The following is a 24,307-nucleotide window of genomic DNA, read 5'->3' as shown; positions in this document are numbered from 1 at the left end:
CACAAAAGGGCAAAGAAAAAGCAGACATCAGAAGAATTTAACACCAGACAAGGCCTTGGAGACTGGGAAAGGGATTTACACTTTGTGATTTACACGTACTTTACACTTTTTGATTTACAGTTTGCATTCTTAGCGGAGAGCCATCAGCTCTGGAAATCACTTCCCCAAGTAAAGGAAGACTCATTCCACTGGGTCATAAACAATGGCACTCAGGAACCTCCAGGAGGTGCTTTTGCACAACCCTATACCTATCCTATACCTCTAGGATATCTGCATTCAGAGAGGACTTTGGCAATAACATGGGCTGTATGTCACATAGGCACACTGCCTATGCTCTCCTGGCTCAGTGAATGGCTCTCTGGTCTTGGAGTGCTGCTGCTGCCCATACCAGAGTATTTTTGGAGGGCAATTAGTACTCATCCTGATTGATCACTTAGCAGCTTTTGCCCAGGGTTTATGAAATTAACTCACTACTTACCATTTCATTTAAGTTTTTAATGAATAAGAAGCTGTCCTTGTGAAAGCAGAAGAGCCAGACAAGCCCTAGAAGCGAAACACAGAGATAAGTCGCAGTCCAGTGAATACATGGTAGCCAAGCTCTTGGGAGATGGCTGTGACAACACATGCGGGAGAGTGAACAGGATTACATATTTTCCTGGGCTCAAGGAGAAATGACCCCTTGCTTCCAGCACTAAACTGCCACTGCCTTCCTTATGTCAGCATTTGCAAACAGTTGGCCATACACAGACAGGGCTCAGCCAGCTTGAAAAATATTTCCACCAAAAAATGATAGCTTTCGGATGAATCAACAAACTAAGCTGATTTATCATAGGGCTGTGCAATTACAGATGCTGAAACAAAGAATGGGCAGCAACCCACGGCTAACAATACTTTCTGTCTGGTCTAAGGTATTGCTAAAATTTACTGCACCTCAGCCTGAGCTCTGCACTCACCCCTGCTGCTCCAGAGAGAAGGACACCAAGCCCACACCCTTCACTAATCCCACGGCCTTAGGCCTGTCTGTTACCCTACAACTTACTATCTAACACCCTTCTTCATAGACCTTTATAAGAAACCTGTCAGTAATACTTATACTCCTGCTAATTTAGTACTTTTCTGTAAAGTAGCTGCCAACTCTTCAGTCCCAAAGTGCAGCCATCCCCGAGGTAGCTCAAAGAAATCCAAATCACACTAACCCATTTCATCCACAGCAAGCAGGGCATGGTGCTCATTCCCTAAGTCCGAGGCATGGATGGCACAAACCTCTGTCTTGGCTGCATCCCAAGCACAGGCTTGTTTACAGTCAGACACCTTGAAGACAGCCAGACCCACAGACAGCCCAACAAAGAGGTATTTTCCAGAGACTGCAAGGCAGTTGGCTCTTCCTGTCACCTACCAAGAAAAGGAAAATGTGAATATGCCCAGCCGCTTCCCAGTGGGCGACAGGTCAGTCACGGTCAGCCATACTAGCAATATACTCCTAACTTTTCACTGACAGTAAACACTGATGTACTCTACGAGGGAAAAAATTTTGCATGAGCTTTCATCAGAAGAATGGCAGAGGTAGAGGAGAGGGTGAAGGTGTCTCAACTCCCATCAGAGATGGCTCTGTGTCAGGAATGAGAAAGTTGGCTCCTACCCTTCCCCTTCAGATAAACAGAAGGGGCCTTAAGGGCCAACAACTTGGCAGCACTCAGCCCTCCCTCTGCCAAAGCAGAGCTGTGATGTGATGCTGAGCCCCTCTATTCTAGGTAGTTGCAGACATGCCTCCTGGGTACCTGCCCTCCAGATCCCTCTGCAGATAGATGGAGAAGGCAGTGCAGCCCTTCTGCACAGAAGGCTCCTACAAGCCCCAAGAGCAGCCCCTTTCTGCTGCCAGCTATCATCATAAACAAAGCTGAACTTGTCCATTTACATGCTAGTGACTAACCACCTTCTCCTCAGCAAACAAGGGTGGGGCCAGCCTGAGAAGCAAAAGGTGAATTTAGTACTGTTTAATATCTGCTTCTCTCTTTTCAGAGAGGTGTGATAGATGGGTGGGAAGCAGACCTGTCAAACAAGATTGAAAGCTGCAGCCTTTTGAAACGAATAGGGTGAGATGGCAGTGGATTCTGAGGAAGGTGATGAAGGGAAGGATGTAAAAATCAACTGAATGGACATTATCAAGAAAAACTTCTAAGGTAATTAACGCTCTCTCTGCTGCGAGGGGCTCTTTACCTGGAATTCAGCTGTGGGAAAGCATTTTGTGGCCTGGATCCTCACTTTTTGTGCTTCTTGGAGTGTCTCTCTTCTTTCAATGATTTCCATAGCATTCTCAAAAACGAGCATCACCAGTTTGTTGATCATCCGGAAGGGCTGAGGCAACACATCAAGCATTTGATCGGGATCCTGCAGGAAGAAATTTTCCTCGTCGTCCTTTAACCAGTCCTTTTCAGATGGTGGAGGAATCTCCAGGGGATGCTTCCGGATATACACTGGCATCTTTCTGCCTTTCCAGATGCAAAACGCTCCACAGGTGCAGTAACCACAGTAGACGCAGAAGACCAAGGAATTGTGTCATATCTACATTCATGAGGTAATGGAAAAAAAGATGGTTAATGATTTCTAACAGGGAAGCAGGGTTCCTATCCGTAAACACAGTCAGAGCAAACTTGTTTTACATAGCTCATTTCTACTGGCTCCATCACTTCTACTGCTCGTGTTTTTGCCCTGCTCTGGGAATACTGCTACTGAGATGCCTGCAGGCTAAACACTGAGGTGAAAAGGTAAGTGTAAAAGTTTAGGGGTGCGTTTGTATACAACATTTGTAAGTATGGGCTTGTTCTTCGTTAAAAGGCTTATTCAGCCCGGACTGAAAAACCGGACAAATTAATTTTGAAAACTGGCAATTTCACCATAAGTTTGACTGAACTTTAAAGCCATTGGGCACAGCATTTACTTCCAGATGTCAACGTTCACAGCGTGCCCGTGACCAGGGTCACCACGAGTTAGACGCTCACCCGCCACTGGGAGCCCTGGGGCCCGGGCAGAGGGGCCGGCGGCCGGCGGGGGCCCCGGGCCAGGCTGGCAGCCGGGAGACAAAACCCCTCCGCCTCTAACGCGGAAAGGGAGAAACAAAACCGCGGACCTCTCGAGCTGAGAGCTACAGAGCTGCAAATTAACCACGCGAATCCCGCCCACAACACCTCACCGGGCTCAAAACGCCGCTTCCCAGCACGGCTCCAACGCCCAGGCCGCCCACCGGGCAGCGGCCCGCGCCGGCGGCAGCCTCGGAAGGGGACAGCGCGGCGCCGCCGCCGCCGCCCCTCACCTGCCCGCCAATGTTGTCGGTCGCCGTGGCAACGGCGGGGCGGAGCGCCGCGCCGCGCCGCCCGGCCGGAAACGATCGCCCCGGCGGAGGGTTCCCCCCGCTCCCGGTGCCGCGGCTCGCCGCGCCCGGCCGGGCGGGAGGGGAGGGGAGGGGAGGCGGGTCCCGGCCCCCGCGGCGGGGCGGAGCGGAGCCGCTGCCAAACTCCTCCCGGGGCTGCCCCTCCGCTGGCGCGGCCATGGAGGGCTTCGTGGACTTCACCAACCGCAGCCAGGGCCGGGACCTGCTCTTCCGGTGAGTGCGGGGCCGGGCCGGGGCCCTGCCCGCCCTCCCTGGCGGTGCCGGTGCTCCGCGGGGGGCAGCCCGGCGGCGCCGGCCTCTTCGGGGCCCTGTGTCTGTCCCTAGCCGTGCCGCCGGCCTCCCTGCTGGAGCTGCCCGAAACGTGCCCCCGTGGGACGGAGCTCCCCCGCCTGCCAAACTGCCCGGCCCTGGTGGCGGGGCGCTCGGCAGGCCCCTTGCGCTGCCGGCTGCTGCCTTGGGGCCCCCCTCTGCCGGGCAGGTGTCACCCCGGAGGGCTGCTCCCAGCCCTGCCCGCTCCAGGCCTCCAGCAGGGCCCCTCTCTGGCAGTATTTCGTCTTGCCCTTTCGGGCAGCGTTTCGCATCCAGGCCCCCAAGCTGCTCCTCTCTGGCACAGCTCTGCTGCGTTTTTGGTTTTTGCTTGCTGCTTTACCTGTCTCCAGCTGCTGCACCTGCACGTGTGCCCTTTACGCTAGATCTAACTAATCCTGGCACTGCTGCATGCGTAAGGTGCCAAGAAAGATGAGACGGGTGACCTTAGGCCTGGAAAGAAGTTTTGGCCCACTTCTGCTGTTCCTATGAATTGTCTGTGTTTCACCTGTGAACCGTTTTCCTCGTTTTTTCCATTCCAGAGCTACTCAATACACATGCATGTTGCTTAGCTATTTGTTAGAGCATAAGGCTGATAAAGAGAAGCTGGTAATGAAACTCAAGCAGTTGGAATCTAGCATGAGCTCTGGCCGTAAAAGTAAGTACCTGGTGTCTAGAGGGATAGTTCCTCTTCACTTGTTCCTTCCATCAAAGTAACTATTGAGCCAGTGTTTTGGATATTTAACCTACCTTAAGCTGCATAACCTCTTTTTAGTATACTCACAAAATTGTCAGTAGACCTTATTTTGTGCTGGCTTGCCAGAATAGGTACAGCCATTTAGACATTTATGACTTTGTTAGCCTCTTCTCTGATTAGGCAAGCTGAAAGTATTGGTGAAGGAACTAGAGAAGTGAGTTAACAGTCAGCTGTTGCTGCAGAAATCAAAGTTGTCATCTCTGATAAAGGACAGAACACAAGAGTTAATGATACAAGGCTAGCTTACTGCGTGCTTAGGAGTCCTTTCAGCTAACGTGATGAGACAGACATGTTAAGGATAATCATCCCAAGAAAATCTCCTCTGAGGGACCATCCTTTGATGTGGATTTTCATATCCTACTTCACATATTAATTTTCTTTGGCACTTATACTCTACCAAATTATATACTCTCCTGTACTTTTCTTATGATCTAACCATATGCATCATTCCACTCTGTGTCACAATTGCATCAATTATGGTTATGCTGTTGCTGTTGTTATACTGCTTGCTCTCAGGTTATTCTTATACCTGCCTTTTGATTAACCAATTCTAAAACAATTTTAGTATATAAGGCATATATTCTAATTTAAAATGTTACCATATATTTGTTTTATTATTCCAATTAGCTCTGGAGTACGAGAGGCCAGCTGGTTTATCAGCATACCTATAATTCTCTTGCTTATGCTAAACAAATCTCTAACAGAATTCAGGCCTAAATTCAGGCCATTTGCAGTTCCACAGAACTTGGACACTGCCACATCTGTCATTGTTACAGAGCAGCAGCTTATGAAACATGTTCTGTGTGACATTGTATTAACAATCATGGGTAGTGTAGAGGATGAAATTAGGCTTGTTGTGTAGTATACAACATATATGGAATATACTGTTCTTGTTTGCAGAGAACTACGTGTGCTTCTGAAAAATCCAAGGCTGAGGAAAGACTTGGGTCTCAGTTTGACCTACCTGTGAATCACCAGCCTGCAGAGAAGCTTAGAAATGACATAGCTCATGGCTGTAATGGGATTAGTGCAGTAGCGTCTCCTGTCCACAGAGTTAGGAGAAGTCTGGTCCAGTCTAGAGCTGAAACCGGAGGCTCTGTTTGTGTCACTTTTTTGCTGACACTGCCTTGTTCAGGGCAGTTGGTCATGTTGGTCCAGAGAGCACGTAGGCCCTGGGAATGGAGTGGCAGAAGGTTGCAAGTCCTGGCTATTGAGAGAGTTATATGTAGGTCCTGGGCTGCTGCAGAACAGTACTGAGGTATTTACATCCCTTTCCTTGCAAATACTAGCTTCTTACTTTGTGAACTCAAAATTTGCCCTAAGAGAAGACACTTAAATATACAAATGCCCAAAGACTACCAAGTTTTTGAAAAGTATATGTGGACAGTGACATGCAGAGTTGTCCTACATAGGTCTGTGTCTATTTGTGGTAAAGGGCAGGTCATGCTAACGCTTACGGGCTTTCTTGCAGTGTTCAGACTGGGCAACACGGTACACGCCTTGGTAGCAGCCAAGAGAACTACACAGTTGCCAGATGTGGTTCCTCGCTTCTGCCTTACTACTTCCAACCTGACCCGTGCACTGTACTTCGTCTGCGACACAGTCTTGTGGTTGAGGAGTGTTGGTCTCCAACCTGACATCGATAATCAGAAGTGGCGGAACTGGGCTACCAAGTGTTACTACTTTTCACTGCTGATGAATATAGCCAGAGATTGGTATGAGATCTCCTGGAGGTTGGAGCAAGCTATACAGAAAGGAAAGACAAAAGAAAATGCTTCCTGGGACAAAGAAGATCACAAGCTAAACTGCTTGAAATGTGATAGCTTGCCATCTTTTCTACTCCTGCTGTTTCAGATATTGAAAAGACATCCTCCTTTGCTGCTAGACCTGGTGAAGAATCTGTGTGATCTCTCTAGTCCTTTGGATGCATTAGGAATCTACAAGACCAATCCAGGAGTCCTGGGTTTCTGTGGCCTCATCTCCTCTCTGGTGGGGATCCTTACGTTAGCAAGCCCACATCTGAAACTGAAGCAGTGATGCAAAAGGAGCTGCGTAGTGTGCAATGAACCAACAGTTTTGATTCTCTGTCAGGTTTTCTTTCCGTATGGCACTTTAAAAATGAAGATGTCTCACACTAACCTCAAGATGAGGTTTGCCCTTTGAATAAGTGAATTCTACCCCTTTTCCTTCCCTGTATCTTTGCAGATGAGTTGGGTGCTATGACACACTCCCTGATGGGGTAGAAATGGGAGAAGACAGAATAGTATTTCAGAAACAGGCTTTGGAACGTGGCTGCTAGAGGAACGTGGCTGCTAGATAAGGAAATATTGATGTTCCTATACTTTAATCTAGGGTTGTGAAATAGCAGCATAGACAACTGTAATAGATATATGACTCATAACTAATCATGTTTACACTGGAAAGGTAGAATTCACCAATCAAAGGTTCCTACAGTCAAATTTTTTAGTTTATTCAGGCAAGTTAGGAACTGTGATTAAAATGGCCTGAAGTAAAGTGTGAGCCCTCTGATTGGTTTGAATTGATGGATCCTGTCATCCGTAGGCAGTGGTTTGAATCCAGTGTGATAGTAACTGAAAAGTGATATTAACTAACTGACCTTTCAGTGCTCTTTGTGTAACATGCGTGGGTGCTACTGGATCCATAGTCTAGTGAGTGCCAGTTCATGCCCCAGGAAACCAGCACCTTCTTCTTTTTCCTTTGGCAATGTGAGCCAAGGATTGTTTGCTGCAGACTCTGAATTCTCCAGCGGGCCATTGGTGAGGGTTTTGGTGAAGGACAGCATGTGGGAGAAGCTTATCTCAGTGCTGATAATCCTGTGATTTGTAGGGAACTGGGTTTCCAAAGCTGTGAATCTGGAACCACTGGCTAGCCCTGAATTTCCCCTTATGCACACATCTTAGTTCCCTAGCCCCTGTGATTCCAAGTGCAACTACTTTCCATTAATCCCTGTGTGCTAGGTAGCCTGATTTGTTGTTTTCATTTTCCTTGAAAAATTCCAGCATAATAAGGAGCTTTGGAACCTGCAGTTAAGGAGAAAAGCCTGTCTTGGCGCTTGTGAGTTGGAAGGACTGCAAGGGTGTGTTTCTGGTTGTGTAAGCTCCCGAAGGGAAGGGAGCAGAGCTGGACTTGATAACATCAGAATCTCCTGTGAGAAGAGAAGCTTATTATCTGGATTTGGGCATTCAAGTTTCAAATATTCCTACCTGATCTTCTCTATCCTTCCCTGTCATGGCCACGAGATTTCTTGTGTGTTTGCTCACTGTTTGAATGGGCTCTACCATTTGAAGAGGTCTTACCTTTTCCCTGCAGCTGCATCGTTACTCATCACTTACCTAGCTGGGAATGATTGCCTGGCAGTGTGGTCTAGGTTAAAGGAGAAATGCTGTGTACAGTTGTCTTAACAGTTGCATGACATGTGCAGTCCTTGTTTTCCTGACTTTGCAGCGTACCAGGTCCAACACCATCTGAGAAATATTTGCTCAGCCTATAGGAGACAAAATTATCACATTTCTTCATCAGAGCTAGGCCTGTGTGTTCTGCTGCTTTCTGATGCAAGGACTCCTTGTTTATCTGTCAGGAGATATGAACAGAGATTATTCTAACCAGAACCAAGGTAGTCTCTTACTATTTCTGACTCTGGCCTCCTTTAATTTCTGTTTACAGACAGTCTCCTTTATTAAAAGGAGAAGGCTGTAGAATTTAGTAAACATGGTAATACATGCGTGCTCCAATTTACCTTAAATCATTTTGCTCGTGCTTGGAATTGCTTCCACTTTGAATGTGAAGTGTTAGCCAGCCAATAAAGTGTTTGAAAAAAGAGCTTGCTGGGCAGGATAATTAAGTGTGCTTGAAGACCAAATGTGGCCTGCAGCAGCTCTTCTTTTTAATATGGAAATGAATACCATTAAAAGTAGAGTGTGCTGTCTGTTCAGACCGTGGTGGAGCGTTATGTGATGGGCTGTGTTGTCTTCAAGGGCTTCCTCTCCTTTTTAACAACAGAATTTTTTTTCTTTACTCCATTTGCCTTTGAGCTCCTGACGATGTGTGGACCATCCCTCCCTCGGTCAGAGTTTGACCATTATCCCAGTGTGCAGTAACTGCTGCGAAGGGAGTAAGAGGAGTCTTGATGATCTAGCAAGGGAGGTTTGGCCACCCTCTGCCTACAGAGTTTTATCTTCTTGCAAGAAGCTGTGCTATGAATTTTCTACAGGGGAGCTCTCGCATACAAAATGTATCTTTCATTGATTTGCCAACTGATTTTTCTTTTTCCCTTGTAGATAAAGGGAAATGGATTAAAATATTAATGTGGCCCCTAGCTAGATACTCCTTCTTGTGCCCCATGGAGGGAAACTGTGCTTTGTTTCCTTTGGGTTGGACAAACACTGTGCAAAGCCACGAGCCGACCTTTGATGTTTCTCTTGTAGAGACTGGGGTTAGCAATTACGGACTTAATTTTGGAGATGGGGCAGTGAATTTTCAGCCTCTCTCAGCCTGACTGAATCATTCTACATTACACATGTCGGAACATACAAAAGTAGCTCTTTTTGCTGGGTGTTAAGCACTAATACTTGTCTTTCTGCTCCCCAGCTGGAGGCTAGAAATGTAATGTACCTTAATGTAATGTGACTGAAGCCATAGGATCACAATCAAATGGAGAGAATCCTTTTAGTGCCTTTTCTTTGTATCTCCTTCTAATACAACAGTTGGAATAACGATGGCTGTTTGAGTACAGGCAATAAAGTTAGATGGGTATGGCACTGTGTCTGCGTGTTACTTAGAGGGTGTGGAGAAGAGGTAATGAAGGTGCAATCTTTCCTCACGTTTCTGAATATGAAGGATCATATTGCTAAAGAGATGTTGCCTGTATTTGCACCTGGGTTACAGAGCTTTCCTTTCACAGTAGCAAGGTCTCAGTCAGATTTGTCATACTCGTTTATAATCGTAATTTGAGTTACAAAAAACATTGAGAAGGGAATATGTGAGTACTTGGTATCACTGCATATGAAACGCACTGAAGGAAAATGGCATTTTGGGCATCGGCGTGAGCTGCCCTTGAGTGCAAGTAAGGAGAGCTGGCACCATCTGCCCGATGTAGGCACAGCTACTGTGAAATGAACTGGTGCACCTGCATTTTGTTATCTTATAAACAGCCTTTTGTTTGGATGGGTCTCACTGCTGAAGGGTGAATCGCTGCATCTGTTTAACAATGAATGTCTGTTTAGGGCAGAGAATGAAGGATAACGTCCCCAGTAGAGAGGGGAAAAGATGGAACGGGGATAACCATTAAAACTGGGCTCTTGCTGGTAGCTTACTGCTAACTTCCCTCCCTTGCAGTAAGAGCTTGGAGAGCTCAGGAGCTCTAAAATGTCGCTTCCTGAACAACATGTAAAGTATTGTGTTCAGCAATGATATAGCAAGAGTTCCTCTCTCTGAATTACTGATCCCATACACATTTTGTAATGGGAATGAGCAGGAGAGCGGCATGCGAGTTGTGTAAAGTAATCCTTCTACTCTACTTACAGGCAAGACCTATTAATGTTAATACTGTGCCTGGCATAGTATTTAAAGAAATATATGAACCGTTCAGGACTCACAGGTGAGCAGCAAGTACAGTCAAAAATCTGAAAACCAACATCTGTGAAGAGGGATCTAATGAACCTGCTGTGCAGAGGAAAGGTGACCGAGAGGAAGGTGTGAGGAAATCCTCAAATATCTGAAAGGCTCTCTGCCAAGAGGAAGGTAATAAATTGATCTCTAAACCCGTCCATGAGGTAACAGTTTTATATTGCATCAAAGGAGAATTAAATTGCACAGGAGACTTTTTTTTTTTTTGAAGTATAGGTAAAATGAAAAACTAAATGGATCACCTAGGAAGGCAGTCTTTAAAACGAGCTGGATGGACACCTGCCAGCAGTGGTTTAGGGGGTGCTGATCCTTCCATAGAGCATGGGAATGGATTAGTTACCTCCCCAGGCTCCTTCCAGACCTAAGTGTAAAGATACCTTGCATGTCTTTGGGATCTGGCTCATCCCCTCACCATAGTATATTACTGCGTATGGAGCAGACTGCAGAGATAAGCGTGTAGAAGTCCTGCACCTAGTTGATCCAGTGAGCTCTAAATATTGCCTGCAGGAACACAGAAACTGTTTCTGGTGTGCTGTGGAGCAGCAGGGGGGTGGAGCTGGATGGATACCTTTGCACTGCAGTTTGGGGTTGGCACAGCCTTTGCCCTGGAGGAAGGGGAAGGGATGAGCAAAGGCATTAGTAGGGCAAAGGCTGTGTTGTCTGTTAATTCCAACTAAAGCCAAGGCAGAGAGAGGTGAGCTAAATGTCATTTTTACCAAGGGCAGTAAGGCTGGCACAAGCCTCAGTGCCAAAAGAACATGCAGTAAACTTTTGAGCAAGCTGCTGCCCTTTGTCCTGCTGTCGGGAGAGCAGTGACTCACACCACCACTGCGCTGGAGACAGTCCATGCTATTCCCCTGCGTGGCCTTTTATGCCTCCGTTTTGGAGGGGGGTGAGCCCAGCTCCCAGGCCTGCAGTTTTGCAGAGCCTCAGGCTGGAAATGAACTCCAGACTCTTTGGGAGGAAAGGAGGTATTTTCCTCCCTTGCATGGCTTTCCCACTTCCCTGGGAAGTTTCCCACCTCCACTTACGAGCAGTGCTGCCAGGAGCAGGGAGCCCACGCGGGAGTGCTGCATGGGTGCACACTGCGTTATCTTGCATGAGGATGCTGGGCAGCTGGGGGTGTTCAAGGGCTAGGTCCTACTTGGTCCTTCCCCAAGGCTGAACATGGGTACCTGCATGCCAAGGGTTTCATTTACTCCTGCTGTGCTGAGAGGCTAGGGACACTCAGCAATCTTGCGTCAAGAGGCAGCATTGCTGGTGCCTGGATCTCTCATCTTCACAGATCCCTTTTTGCTATTTCTTAGACCTTTAGCATCACTGCTCTTTCCAGCACGCTGTCCAAGTCGTATCGGTGTGGTTCTTCCTAGTACAGTGTGGAGTAAAAGTGGCCTCAATCTCTGTAGTCAGTAACAAAACCCATCATAGCTCAACACAGTTTTCTTTTTTCTTTCTTTCCAGTCAATAGGACGCGCTGTTTTATAAAGTGTGACGTGAGTCAGCAGGGTGCCCTTGCAGCAAGGAAGGCTAACATAAGGAGCAACATTAGCAAGAGCGTTGTTGGCAGGTCCAGGGAAGTGATTCATCCTCTCTGCAGCACTTGTGAAGCCACATCAAGAGCACTGTGTTCTGTTTTGTCTCCCTCTCACACCCCGGTAGAGGAGAGATGTTGACAATCCAGAGAGAGTCCAGCAGAGGATTGCTAGGGGATAAGGTGTTTAGGGGCATGGAGCACCTGCAATACAAAGTGGACAGAAGGAGGGACAAGAGATAGCAGGCACAAGTTGCAACGGAGGAAATTCCAGTTGGACACAATGCAGAAATACTTTACCATGAGCGTGGCTTAGCAGTGAACTGGGGCCCAGAGAGGTGAGGATCTCCATCCTTCGAGATTTTCAAGACTCCATTGGACAGAGCCCTGAGCAGCCTGATCGAGCTTCAAAGTTAGCCCTGCTTTGAGCAAAGGTTGGACTAGGTGACCTCCACAGGCCCCTTCCAACTGAATTTTTTTCTCTGATTCTGTCTATTCCAAACGCCTGGAGCGTTCCTCACAGTATCTGCCCTGATATTCGGCTAAAAGCCTCCTCAGCAAAATCCTCAGTAGATTCTCTTAGACTGGTCTGAGAACCCATTTTCTATCACCTCTTGCTTGACCTGTAGCTGCCTTGTGTGTAGTGGGCCATGCTTGGAAATCTTTGTTTTTGCTTATATCTAACCTCGGGCACATGTTCCTGTAAGTTCATTTGTCAGTGCCATGTGGCAGCTCGAGGTCTGCCATCTGTTGCAGATCTGTCCAAACTACGTTGTTTTATGCAGTCACGCAAGTTTCTTCTGCGTAATGTTTCCAATTTGCCTGTGCTATCAGATCGTATAGGTAAAATTCCCACCCAGGTTTGCATCTCCTGTTTTGATAATCTCTTTCTTTGTTCCTGGCAAAAAGAAATTGGCCCTGCTTATACCCATTCAGAATATTTGTATTTTCCTGTCCTAGTGCTTGACTATATCACATCCATCTTTCCATCCCTCCCTTGACCCCCTCTTCTGTATTGCAGCAAACATGAGCTACATGTCTGCATTTGAAATGCCCTTCCTCATCTGCTCCCTCCCTACATCACCCTTGTTCCAGCCTCTCTTAGCGCTCTCTTTTTCAGGTGTGTCTATGCGACCTGGCAATGTTTAAGCTGTTGAAGAGGTGGGACGACTGCCAAGTGCATGGTCTCAGTGTCCCCATGTCTTTCTCCTGTGTCCGTCTCCTGTTCCTTGTGCTTAAACTCTTCTGCGTAGGAACTGTATTCTTTCTCTGTGTTGTATTTCTGAGCACAACGGGTTCCTAGTCCATAACTGAGGATCATAGGTGCTACAGAAATACAGAAAGGTTATAATCTCTTCTGCACCCATTTGCACTGCTACGTAGACTCAGGTCTATAGGAAAACCTGCTGTTGTCTGATTGCTTTTGCCTCTTTCTGGCTGCCCATTGCTCATGATCTGTTGCTTGTGAAATGGTAAAGTCCAAAGATGACCTCTTTCCATGTTATTTGGTAGCATAGGATTAAACTCACAGGCATCCCAGCTGTGCCTCAGTTTCTGGGCTCCGCAGTGAACAAGACAAAGAGGATTTTTTTGCAGTCAGCTGTTGAGGATGGCTCCAGGGAGCCGTTTGTCCCGTTACCACAACAACCCACCAGTTCCCAAACCCGTGCAACTGGGAGGTGGGGCCTCGTGATCGTCCTGCCAGGAGCACAGCACATCTGTGTCAGAGGAGCTGCGCAAAGGGCAGCACAGCTGCCACACTCTGCTCCGAGCTCTGCTGACCGCGGCGGAGGACCACAGCTCAGTGAGTAGTCTGTCGCCACCATGCGCTCCGGTGAAAGCTTCAATGGGACTGGGGGGAAGAGGGCAAGGATTACCTGTTCTGCCTAAATCACCTGCATTCAGTCTGTTGCTGAGGAAAGGAAGTCTGTGCTGGAGGTGGGAGCTACAGGAGTGCTTCTGGGTAGCATCGAGCTAGGAACAATGGAGATGGGTGTTTTGTGGCACTTTACAGGAAGGCACATTATGCTGAGGTTGCACTGGGCACATAGGAGGGTCACTGATGCTGCTGTGCTCCATCCACAGAGCAGCCCGAGTGTGTGAGCTGCAGAGCAGATGCAGGGATGGGGGGGGGGGGGGTGTCACACTGCTTCGGTCCTGAGCCCTCGCACAGCCCTGCATCCTGACTCTAGCTTGTCAGCTTGCCTCATCCTCACCTGCAGTAGCTCTCTCTGCTTCTCTCCTGGCTTCTTAACTTTTCTCAGTTTTCACCTGCATCTGTCATCCTGGCCCTTTATCCCCTTTATATTTCATGCAAATCCATTAGTATTCCCCAGTCCTGGTTACCGTGAGTTTTCCCTACGGCTCTGCCAATGCACTTTATCCTGCCCTGTTGGAGTAAGAGCTTTAGCACCTCCAAACTAGATGACTCTCAGCCCCTTCTTTGTATCTTGGAGTGTTAAGACACACTAACAGGAGAGATTTGTGTGGAGTCATCAGTTCTACAGTTTAACTGGTAAAGAGTCAAGCATTAGGCAACACCACAACCATTGCACCCATGGGAGCTGCATGTCTCAGCCCAGCTCCTGGCCCATCGCAGTCTGGGGTGCAGGTCAAGTAGCAGCAGCAAGTGCTGTGAGACCAAGTCCAACCCTGCCTTTGCAGCACGGTCCGCAACGCTGAATTTTGCTTTGCAGGTGGATGTGTCACAATGACGGCAAAGAAGAATCAGACTTTGCAGAATGGAGGTGCCAAGGTGAGCGTGGGAAGGAGGGAGAGAAGAAAGGGCAGAAGGGTGTGAAAAATGCCAGCTGCTTCATACTGGCTATGCTAGATGAATGAGTCATGTCTCGAGCTGTCTTTTGTGTCACTGTACTATCTTTACACAGATCTGTACTTGCGATAATACACAGCATCCGTCAAAGGAAAACAGGATAATCCTTAGGAAGATTGAAATTAAATAGTTCAGAATCAAGAAAGCAAACTCTGACCTGATAGAAGCCCTCAGCAATATCTCTCAGCAGTGCCTGTCTCTCATCTTTATCTCCTTTATGGACCACAAACCTCCAGCAGTTGTGCTGCTGTGAATGCAACACAGCTCTAAACAGCTAGAGCCACAGGGATTGCTTAACTGTGGGATGTGTGAGAGTGCTGGTTCCAGCTGAAGCCAAAAGTAGCATACAGTTATTATTGCAATAGATACAGTTGTTATTGAACATAGAGATTCACAATCCCACTGCAGTCACAAGTGGGACAACAAGCCAACCTCAGCCTCTCACCTATTCACAGTCAGAGGATATCTCAACATTTTCTTTCACTCTGTCATATGCAACCCAGAAACTTGCCTCATAGCTGCTCTGATGGGTCAATGTATGCTCCGTTCTTCCCGTCAGTCTGAAGACACCCCACTTGGTTGTGCAGAGCTGATCCGCTCTGTGAGCTGGTGAGCACAGGAACAGAGGGTTAGAGCTGCAGGTTTATCCTGCTCACCTGGCTTTGAGGTACCTACTTTGAGAAAAGATCTGAAACTGGTAGGGTGCATAAGTTTGTTATGCAGGTTTATACTGGTGTCCCGTGTAACGCATACTCGCAGGGCTGACAAACACAACGTCTTGCTGTCTCAGAGATCTCTAATGCACCCTTCTTCTAGCTACGACTCTTACCAAAGCCCCTTTGTACCATCACAGGTAGACCCACTCCTTTCTTCTGCATGAGATCTCTATGCCTTGCCTGTCACTCTGGTGACAGCATGGACAAGACAGGTGACAATTTTCAGCTGCGTAGGTAAAATGGACTTTGATCCAAGCAAGGGCTGGATCAGATGGGAGAAGAAGCAGAGGAGAGTGGAAAGCTGGACAGTCAGGCTTGCTGTTTTGGGGAGATGGGAGGAGTGGGGACTGTCACCCCCTCCAACACTGCCTGTGGCACCCCTGCTCCTGCAGCAGCAGCAGCCAGCCTGGTTTTCCATGGCTCTGCGCTAGGCAAAGTAGATGGGAGACCCTCTCTTGTGCCACCATCCAGCACTCTGCTTCTCTGAGCAGCTGCTCACTCCAGCAAAGCTCAGAACTGATACAGGAAATCCGGGGAGCTGTTGGATGGTAGTTGGGGTTCAAGAAATGCTGCCCTCCTCTCTGGAGTGAGCTTAGGCCCTCCATGGTCATTGCAACATGCAAATGTCACCGATGTCCAGGTGATGGGGTGTTTCTTGGGGAATAACAGTTGTTGGCTGGCTCCTAGCTGATGCCCTGCCTGTGACACACAGGAGAACGTGCTCCAGAGGGTCCTGCAGCTGCCAGTGGTGAGTTCGACATGTGAAAGCCTGCAGCGGACGTACACCAGCACCAAGGAAGCCCATCCACTCATGGCCTCACTGTGTGAGGTGTACGAGAGAGGCGTGCAGGGGGCCGGCGCTCTGGCCGTGTGGAGCATGGAGCCTGTGGTGCGCAGGCTGGAGCCGCAGTGTGAGTCTGTTGAGTGCCTCTATTTGGAGGGGATGTGGCAGGGGACAGTGACTGCCTCGTGGTCAAAGCAGAGGGCTGAGGGAGGAGAGAGTCCCGTTCTTTGCTTGCCTCCTTCATGCCCTGCAGCAAGCAACTAGAGCTGGTTTGAAGCCCTTCAGGGTGATGAATGCTGTACCTTGCTGGGGCTGTGCTGCTTTGTGGCACTTGAGACCTGTGCCTGTGCCCACAGCCAGCCCAGGGTCATCCCCTCATCCCCTCAGCTCTCAGGACACCCCACCTGAGAACAAACTGCTTGTACCCCTCATTCCCCTTTATCTCTGAGGCAAACCCACTCTCACCCAGAGCCTCCAAATCCCCCCAGTCCAAGCACCCAAGGGAAGGGTTCCCGAGTGAGAAGTACAACGCCAAGCAGGCACCTTCCTGCTGTTTCCCAGTACCAAACCCCCAGTGGCCTGTGATGCGCCAAAGCCATGACCAGGCAGCAGCAAAGTGGCCCCAAGGTGCCAGCTGCATGCTAGCTCCTGGCCAGGTGCATTTCCCAGCACCCTGCCTTTGTTGGCCTCTGGCTCACACTTATCTGTGGACAGAGATAACAGCCAGGTCTCCCTGACCCAGGCCTGCCCAGCTCTCATCTCCAGGTATTGCAAGGGCAGGTGTTGTAAGGTATAAGCGGTGCTGGCCTCAGTTCAGGCAGCCACAGGAGGTGAAGTCAAACAGAACAAGGTTCCCAGGGAGCCCAGGACCTTATCAAGCCCGGTGTCAAAGGGCTGAGGCTTTGCACAACATCCCACACTGAAGGTAGCACTTGCATTAGCATGCTTGACCCCTCAGCACCAGCTTTAGGTGGTCAGGCAGGTGGGCGTCCCACCTTTGCATCCCGTTTACCTCTCCAGACACTTTCTCACCAACCTAAACTTCATGCCTTTGCCCAAGACAGTTGCTGTGGCTAACAACCTGGCCTGCTGGGGCTTGGACCACCTGGAGGAGAAGATCCCAGCCCTCCAGTACCCAGTCGATAAGGTGAGTCACAGAACAGACTCCACTGCCTCTGGGACCCATCTGCAGTCCCTCTGCAGAACCAATATCACTTCTCTTCCACAGCATGCTCTATTTTTTTTTTTTTTTCTCTGCCTCATCTGGTCATAACTTGATGATGACAGGCTGTTCAGGGGTGAACAGAGCAGCATCTTGAAGCAAGGACTCCTGTAGAGGCACCTCCAGCCAGAAGGATGGCTGGGGTCACTCACAAACTAGTACAGTCTGTCAGCATCCTGTGCCCCATCCTGGCCAGCTGCCTCCAGCCCAGGCTGAGGAGAGCTGTCATCCCTCTCTGAGGCTGCCTCGAGGCTGTCTGCATGCACAGCCATGGCTGTGGTCCCCACAGGTCCCTCTGGCTCTCCCACGCTGCCTGGAGCACCTTAGCAGGGCTCTTCACCTCTCTGCCTACAGCTTGCTTCTGAACTGAAGGACACCATCTCCTCCCCCCTCCAAAGTGCCAAAAGCTCTGTTTCTAACACTGTGGACAAAATCATGGGGATGGCGGTGGATGGTTATGAGAAGACCAGGAGTACAGTTGAAACCACGGCAAGGTATACAAGGAGCAACTCTGTGAGCCAGATGGCAGCTGCAGGGGTTGACACAGCCCTAGGAGGGCTTGAGAAGCTGATGGAGTATCTCCTCCCAGAAGAGGACGAAGAAGCAGGTAGTCCTGCCTCCCACATCACCTATGAGGGTGCCTGGAGAGAGGGGTGGTAAAGCTTCCGACTCCGGCGAGTGCATGGGGAATGTCGGGGGGGGGGGAGCGGGGAGCTGTGAATCAGGTTGGACAATTTACTGCCTCTTCATCTCTTAGGGATTAACAGGAAAACACGCTTGTGCCAACAAAAGGAAATGGAGGGAAAGAGACTGTCCAAACACAGTTTCCCATCCCTGGCTGCTAGGATGCAATTGCTGGTGTTTCCATGAGGTGGCAATGTCCCTTGGGCAGCCACATCCCCACAAAGGGCGAGGAGCAGGGAGCCGTGGGGCTGGACATGCACAGACGCACCCTGGAGCAGGGCTAGGAGCAGGGAGCCGAGGGGCTGGACGTGCACAGACCTCAGAGCAGGAGCCACAGTCTCTCCCCGGAGCAGCCGCTGTGCCAGGCTCAGCCCTTGCAAGGCAGCGCTTCTGGGCGCCCTGCTCCCTGTGGTGCTGTCCCTGTATGGGGATGGGGATGTGCAGGCAGGGAGGACTGGCAAGGGGGCTCTTGCTTATGGGGTGCAGGAGGAGGACTGGGCTCTTGGCCACAGGACTGTGGTTTGCAGCATGGAGGGCGAGGCGTTTTGACTCTCCTCTGTGGGTGGAGATGCTTCTGCATTGAATAACAATGGGCGTTGGGGTGCAGCAAGCCACATCTGGGGTAACTGGGGGTGTAACAGGCACATGGTCCCAAGGAAGCAGTGCGAGCCCAAAGCTGGCGGGAAAGTGGAGCAGGGCTGTTAGCGGGTCTGTCCTGCTGGGATGTAACCCCTTTCCACTGGCCCTGTGTTGTTCTACCTTTAGATCAAAAGCCAAAAGAGGTTCGTGGATCAGTGGCAAAGGCCTCCCAGCAGCAGGCCAGTGCTCCCAGCAATCCCAGCACTCTGGGCCGGATTGGAGCCTTGGTTAGTACCGTCTCCCACCGTGCTTACCAGCAAACAGCCCAAAGCCTCCAGCGTGCCAAAGCCAAAGGGCAGGAGCTGGCCACCTGGATCCCTGGCCTGGTGAGTGCAAAAAATCAGCTGCCAAGACTCCTCAGTTATGCTGTGCAGCAGCAGGCAGTCTTTTCTTTAAGATGGGAGCTAATTGGTATGGAGGTTTAGTAAAACACCTGCTTGCTGCAGCATCCTGAACCGCATGCACCCCTTGACCCCACGCACATGGTTCCAGGCCACCCAGTATGCCTGCAGCAGGAGCTGGGCCAGCTCTGCCTGCACTGCCCTTCCCCAGCCCACAGGGAAAGGTGCTAGCTCCAAGATAGCCTTTCACTTAGGTAATAAAAATGGTGTAATGAGGTGGTTTTGCCTTGTTTAGCCCTTCTTAGATGTCTGTCTTTTTGGTCTCCATGGATTTACCTCCAGGTATCTAATTGTGAAATGCTGTGATTCCTGCTGAAGAGTGAGAAAAGATCTTTTCACCCTTTCACAGTGTAGAATCTGAGAGCCCTTTTCCATGTTCTCTGAGTCACTGCAAGTTTCACAAGGTCCTAAGTTTCTTTCTTGTTCTTTTTTTTTTGCACGGCACCAGCACTTTGGGGGCCCAAAGATCTAAGTGCTGCATGCTGGTAACATAAACAATTTGCGCAGGAAACATGACCACAGGTATCCTGCTTCCCAGTACCACGGTTTTGACTGATTTTGCTTTAAAATGACACATACCAGGCTCCTTAGAGCACAATGGTGAGCAGAGTAGTGGTCGTTGCTGTTTTAAATGCATCCCTTCCCTGCTGAGTAGGAAGAACCGAGGGGGCCTGCGGTTCCCATTGCTTCAGGCTTGTGCTTGCAGGCAGGGTCCTAGGCTCCAGGGAGGAGCCAGTCCCTGCAATCTCTGTGCCACTGGCATGCTCACACACACAAGCTTGTACCATGGTAGCAGGATAAGTTATTTTTAGCTGGCTCCAAATGTATATTGTTGATTTATGACCTTGCCATAATATCTCTCCCCAAGCGAAAACCCTGCCAGAAGCCCAGATAGAATCAGGAGTGGAGATGCCCCTTGCCTTGCCTCTCCCGCCGAGTTTGCTGGGATGGTGACCTTTGCCGGAATCCCAGACCTCCCTGCTGCCATCAGGACTTCTTCCCACATGCATATCTGTCCCCTCTGAGTCCTTTGACATCCCACAGCCCATGCCAGGGGATGCCTTGGGGCTGTGAAATACTCACTTTCACACACTAAGCAGGATGGGGCAGATGGGCTGCAAGGCAGCGAGCAGCCTTCGGTCGGGGCTCCATCGCAGTGACCTGGAAGAGGCCGAGGATTTTGCGGTGGCACACGCATCGCCATCACTGGAGTCACATTGGGAGCAGGGCTCAGCTTTGGGATGCTGGGCAAAGGCTCCTCAGGTTTAGCCTCACGCTGAGCGTTGGAGCAGCTCCACCCTCTTGAGTCCAGTCTCCTGCCATGGCTCTGCGCTTTGGGTATTGACATGATGCGGGCTCACTCGGTGGCTGCAGAGGCACTTGGCGGCAGTGCCAGGATGGTCCTGAGACCCTGCCCTCAGCCTGGGGGTAAGCAGCATAGCTGGCAGCTCTCCCCAGAGGTGGCTTTTTGCTCCTATTTCAGGGCAGCATGGTGAAGCCTAGCGTGCCCCCAGTGCAGTGCACCCAGAGCGAGGGACAGAGCGCTCCGACCGGCTGGCTGAGCAGGAGGCAGAGCAAGGTGCCAGAGCAGAAACAGGAGAAAGCAGATGGGAAGAAAGAGGAAAACCACACAAATGAGGTACGGAGGCAGAGCAGCAAGCCTGCCCAGGCATCCCGGCTCTGCTGGGCTGGAGGGGTTGTTCCAAAGCGCCCTCCCATCTCTGCCCACGTACCCAGCCCGTAATGGGGACTGTTACCCCACATCCCCTTGGGGAAGAGGCTCGCCACCGTACGCTGCGGGGGGCTGAGGCTCGGAGGCAGCAAGAGGGTGTTTGCCCACAGAGCTGGACACAGAGCCCGCAGCCCCGTTCCCAGCCGGGGCCACTCCTGGCTGCGTGACAGCCGTCCAGTGCGCACGGCTCCTCCCAAGAGCCAGTCGCACGCTCTCAATCTGCTATCCAAGGGACGAACCAAACAACTTCACTCCCCGTCTGGCACTCTTCCAGGGGGTGAGTGCAAGCCAGAGGACTGAGTTTCCTTGGCGTGCTCAGGCCAAGTCACTGGACAGAGGAGCTGGAAAACAAAATCCTGCTCCACAGCTGGGGGCTGTCGGCAGCCTCTGTGCTAGGCAGGGTGGAGATGCCCGGATTCCCCAAATCTGCGGTGCTTGGTGCTGCACCGAGCTGTCAGCTCATCTTGCGCTGTTGCTCACCAAGCCCCTCCACGCTCCTGAAAAATACCCCGTGGTCACAGCAGCGAGTGGCACAGTGCTCTGCCATGTGGGAAAGGCAGGAGGTGCTTGGGGGTGGCGGGAGGCTTTGTAGCAGCTCTCGGCCAGGCTCTCGGTCCTGTCCTGGCAGCAGAAGGCAGGGGTGGGAACTTTCCCTTCACAGCGGGTCTGCTGGGATGCGGAGACGGGAAGCTGCAGGCCGGGGGTCAGGGCCCTTCTCCTCTGCCTCCAGGTCCTGTGCTGCTGGGAGAGCTGGACAAGCGGAAATGCAGCTCTGGGAAGGGCAGCCCTGTCCCTGGAGGCCTGGGAGTGGGGGGAGCCAGGACGGGAACAGGGAACAACCCCAATGCAAAGGGCTGCAACGGCTCTTGCAAAGCCAGGGACAGTGATCCTGTATCGTCAGCTCAGGCTGTGAGGTGCTGAGGGGCTGGAGGGGACGAGGAGAGCTCAGGACGATGTTTGTCCTGCCGGGGCCACCGTGGCTGGCACTAAGCAGAGTGTCTGAGGTCATTTATCTTTGCAGGCAGGAGAAGGCCCTGGGCTGGTGGGCAGCATGGCTCAAAACCTACAAACTGCCTATGTTTCCGGCATCTCCACCGTGAAGAAGGTCCCTGCTGTGGCTTGGGATGCGGCGGAGGGGTTGATCCTGTTCACCCCCCGCAGACTTTCCAAGGCCATGGAGACGGTGGATGCTCTCGGGGGAACCCTCGTCAGTGCCCCCAAGCATCTGCTGGGCACGCTGTACAGCTACGTGCCGGTGAGTTTATCCCCCAGACCTTGGCAAGACCCTCAGAGAAGGGTGTATGAGGGGCCCAGGCCCAGGCCAGATCCTGTTCATCTACAGCAAAATCCCCAGCTCTGACCCATTTTGGCCAGCCTCCTCCCGTTTGCACCCCTTAGCGCTGGGCAGTGCCAGGGAGCAATGAATTACCCAGAGCAGGGTGTACAGGGTGCTGTTGGGACACCTCAGTCCCGACCTCCTCCCGATTTCCCCCTTCTCAGGCCCCAAAGCACTGATGGAGAGTCCTCACTGGCCCCACAGCAGGGAGCGCAGGTCAGCCAGCAGTGATACCTCACACTGCTGACCCTAAATGCCACATGTCCTGTGCATCCATCTGTCCCCAGCGGACGCTGAGGGGCCACCTAGTGCCATTTACACAGGCAGTCACAGCTGCGAGAGATAGTTTGTGCTCAAGCCTGGCTGTGTCCACAAATTCCTGCAAAGGCAAAAGTTCAGGCTGAGTCCATGTCCCCCTCCTTCCTTCCTTCCTCAGGTCCCATAGGTTTTGTGGTACTGAGCTTAAAGTTTGGTTTTGTGACTTGGAGACTTAGGTGATTCAGAGGCAGCTGGTTTGGGGCTGTGTTGTTTTGAGAGTCTGAGCTGTTTTGCATCTCCTCCACCTGTAGCCACTGACGCAGAGAGGGGGATGCAGGGTGGTGAGGTACTCACCTGGGCTCTCCCTGGCTTTTAGCTCCGCAGGCAATCGGTGAAGGAAGAGGAGACAGCTCACAGGAGCAAACCCAGCGCTGAGGCAGACCAGAAAGAGGAGGATCCCAAGCCTGCAGCTCCCTCCTCCGAGGAGAAATCCCAGCTGAAAGGAGACTGGCGAATGTATCGAGGCCACCACCCCTTCTCCTTCCTGGGCCTCGAAGACCCCATCTTCATCCGGCACAACCTGTATCGGAGCCCCAACTTCGAGCCCGAGTACCCTCCTCCTCGTACGTCGGCCTTCGCCCCCTACAACAGGCGGGTGAGCGAAGGCTCATACCGCTTTAACCCCGAGGCGATGTATACCCGGGCCTATTACACCAACCTCCATGGCAGTGCCTTCAAAAAGGACTGAGCTGGCGTGGGAAGACCAGAGCTCCCTTGCCGCCTGTCTCACCCATGCCAGCTCACTCGTCTTCATGCTTTGCCAGCGGCACGATGCTGCGTTCAGCATCTACCCTCGCCAGCTACCCGCACGGCACAGCCCTCTGTCCCCCACAACCCAGCTCGGACACAGGGAAGAGAGGATAGGGGAACCAGGCTTGAGGCTGGAAGGAAAGGGGCTGCAGGGGCCCAGCGGTAGGTGTTCCTGGGGACCTGCCCCAAAGTGAGTGACGCTGGGGTGACGAGCTCATCCAAGCAGGGACAACTGTGTGTGGATGCCTCTCTGTCCTGCCTCTCAAAACTTGTGTCCATGCAAGGAAATAATTGGTCATGTCCTCTCTTCCAGACAAAGGAAAGGCACCAAACTAGCTAGTTCTGCTAATAACTTACAATAGCCAAATCGGAAATGTAAAGGCTAGTCTGTCCTGCTTCTGCTAGAAGAGCCATTAGGGCTCTCCAGCATATATTATGAGCCCTCTCTAGCCCTGGTTCAAGAGAACAAATACTGAGCCTTTAAAAAGGCAGCCTTCCGCCCAGTTACTCATGGGGCTTACGGGAGATTGTAACAAAACCTGAGGGGCAGTTTGAGGGCAAACTACCCTCTCTTCACATGTGCCCAACAGACACAGGAGGAGACTCTGTTTTCTGTTCCCTCAGGACCGTGACGGCGCTAAATAGTAGTTGTGCAATGGGAATTTGTTTCCTGTAGAGTGCAGTGGGGTAAGGAGGAGGAGACTAAAGGCAGCAAGAAGCTCTGTTCTGAAAGGAAGAAAGTAGGTGGGAAGGATATCAGAGACTGGAAGGAGATGCAGAAACACTGGGGAGACCAGAAAAGAGAAAAGGGGACCAGCCAGGGCTGGCACCAGGCCACCCTGGTCCTTGGTGAGCACTTAGTCTATATGGGCTACACACAAAGAACAGCATTGTGAGACAGACCAGCAAGGACAACAAAGCCATCAAACTCCAGCAAAGACAACCTAGTTCCTCATCCTTCTTCCATCCCACCTTGCAGGTTATGTCTCTGACCCCACTTTGCTCTTCCCAAGCTTATCTGGGAGCTGTGCTTGAAAGTCCCCAGCCACTGGCAGGATTCACAAATAGGAATGCCCCAGGGATCAGGCTCCTCACTTCCCTCAAGAGACTTCTCACAAGAGACTAATGGTAGGGCCTTTGAGGTCAGGAACAAGACCTGTGGCAACAGGAGTGCCTCTTGGAGCCCCTCTCTTCTGTAGGACTGCCTGATTTCCTGCAACATGTTGTTCTATTTGCTGCAGTAATAAACCTTCGGTATTTGTCA

The 24,307-nt window shown here is 50.9% G+C and overlaps 2 protein-coding genes across 6 annotated transcripts in view; one reads left to right on the top strand and one right to left on the bottom strand.

The window, feature by feature from the left end:
* WDR93 (WD repeat domain 93) overlaps nt 1–3,438 on the bottom strand; it is a 14,081-nt gene extending 10,643 nt beyond the window's left edge. Inside the window, exons 1-4 of one of the 3 annotated variants that reach the window (XM_068958214.1) lie at nt 3,191–3,438; nt 2,218–2,562; nt 1,197–1,392; nt 479–543 (exon numbers count right to left, since the gene is read on the bottom strand). In XM_068958214.1, coding sequence (XP_068814315.1) covers nt 479–543; nt 1,197–1,392; nt 2,218–2,481 — 525 coding nt within the window. In that variant the 5' untranslated portion in view covers nt 2,482–2,562; nt 3,191–3,438. The remainder of the gene's footprint in view (nt 1–478; nt 544–1,196; nt 1,393–2,217; nt 2,563–3,190) is intronic. The other 2 variants (XM_068958215.1, XM_068958216.1) reach the window with 2 other exon arrangements.
* Nucleotides 3,413–24,307, top strand: PLIN1 (perilipin 1). 3 transcript variants are annotated; one of them, XM_068958211.1, is made up of 10 exons: nt 3,413–3,601; nt 13,146–13,432; nt 14,325–14,383; nt 15,890–16,088; nt 17,026–17,108; nt 17,538–17,790; nt 18,633–18,832; nt 20,391–20,546; nt 21,661–21,894; nt 22,610–24,307. In XM_068958211.1, exons 1-10 carry the CDS (start codon nt 3,546–3,548, stop codon nt 22,979–22,981), a joined length of 1,899 nt encoding a protein of 632 aa, XP_068814312.1. In that variant the 5' UTR covers nt 3,413–3,545; the 3' UTR covers nt 22,982–24,307. The 3 variants fall into 3 exon arrangements, with proteins under 3 accessions (XP_068814312.1, XP_068814314.1, XP_068814313.1); XM_068958212.1 differs by having other exon boundaries at nt 3,476–3,601; nt 13,141–13,432; XM_068958213.1 differs by lacking the exon at nt 13,146–13,432 and having other exon boundaries at nt 3,421–3,601.

This window comes from Struthio camelus, chromosome 12, assembly GCF_040807025.1.
Source record: "Struthio camelus isolate bStrCam1 chromosome 12, bStrCam1.hap1, whole genome shotgun sequence".
Taxonomy (NCBI): Eukaryota; Metazoa; Chordata; class Aves; order Struthioniformes; family Struthionidae; genus Struthio; species Struthio camelus.
The sequence above is the reverse complement of the archived record's forward strand: the minus strand, read 5'-3'. Positions and strand labels throughout refer to the sequence as shown.

Bases quoted from the DNA above. Each gene is read 5' to 3' on its own strand.
- PLIN1 (XM_068958211.1), top strand. From the start codon at position 3,546: ATGGAGGGCTTCGTGGACTTCACCAACCGCAGCCAGGGCCGGGACCTG. The intron at 17,109-17,537 runs GTGAGTCACAGA...CTCTGCCTACAG, and splicing joins TCCAGTACCCAGTCGATAAG to CTTGCTTCTGAACTGAAGGA. The intron at 18,833-20,390 runs GTGAGTGCAAAA...CTCCTATTTCAG, and splicing joins CCACCTGGATCCCTGGCCTG to GGCAGCATGGTGAAGCCTAG.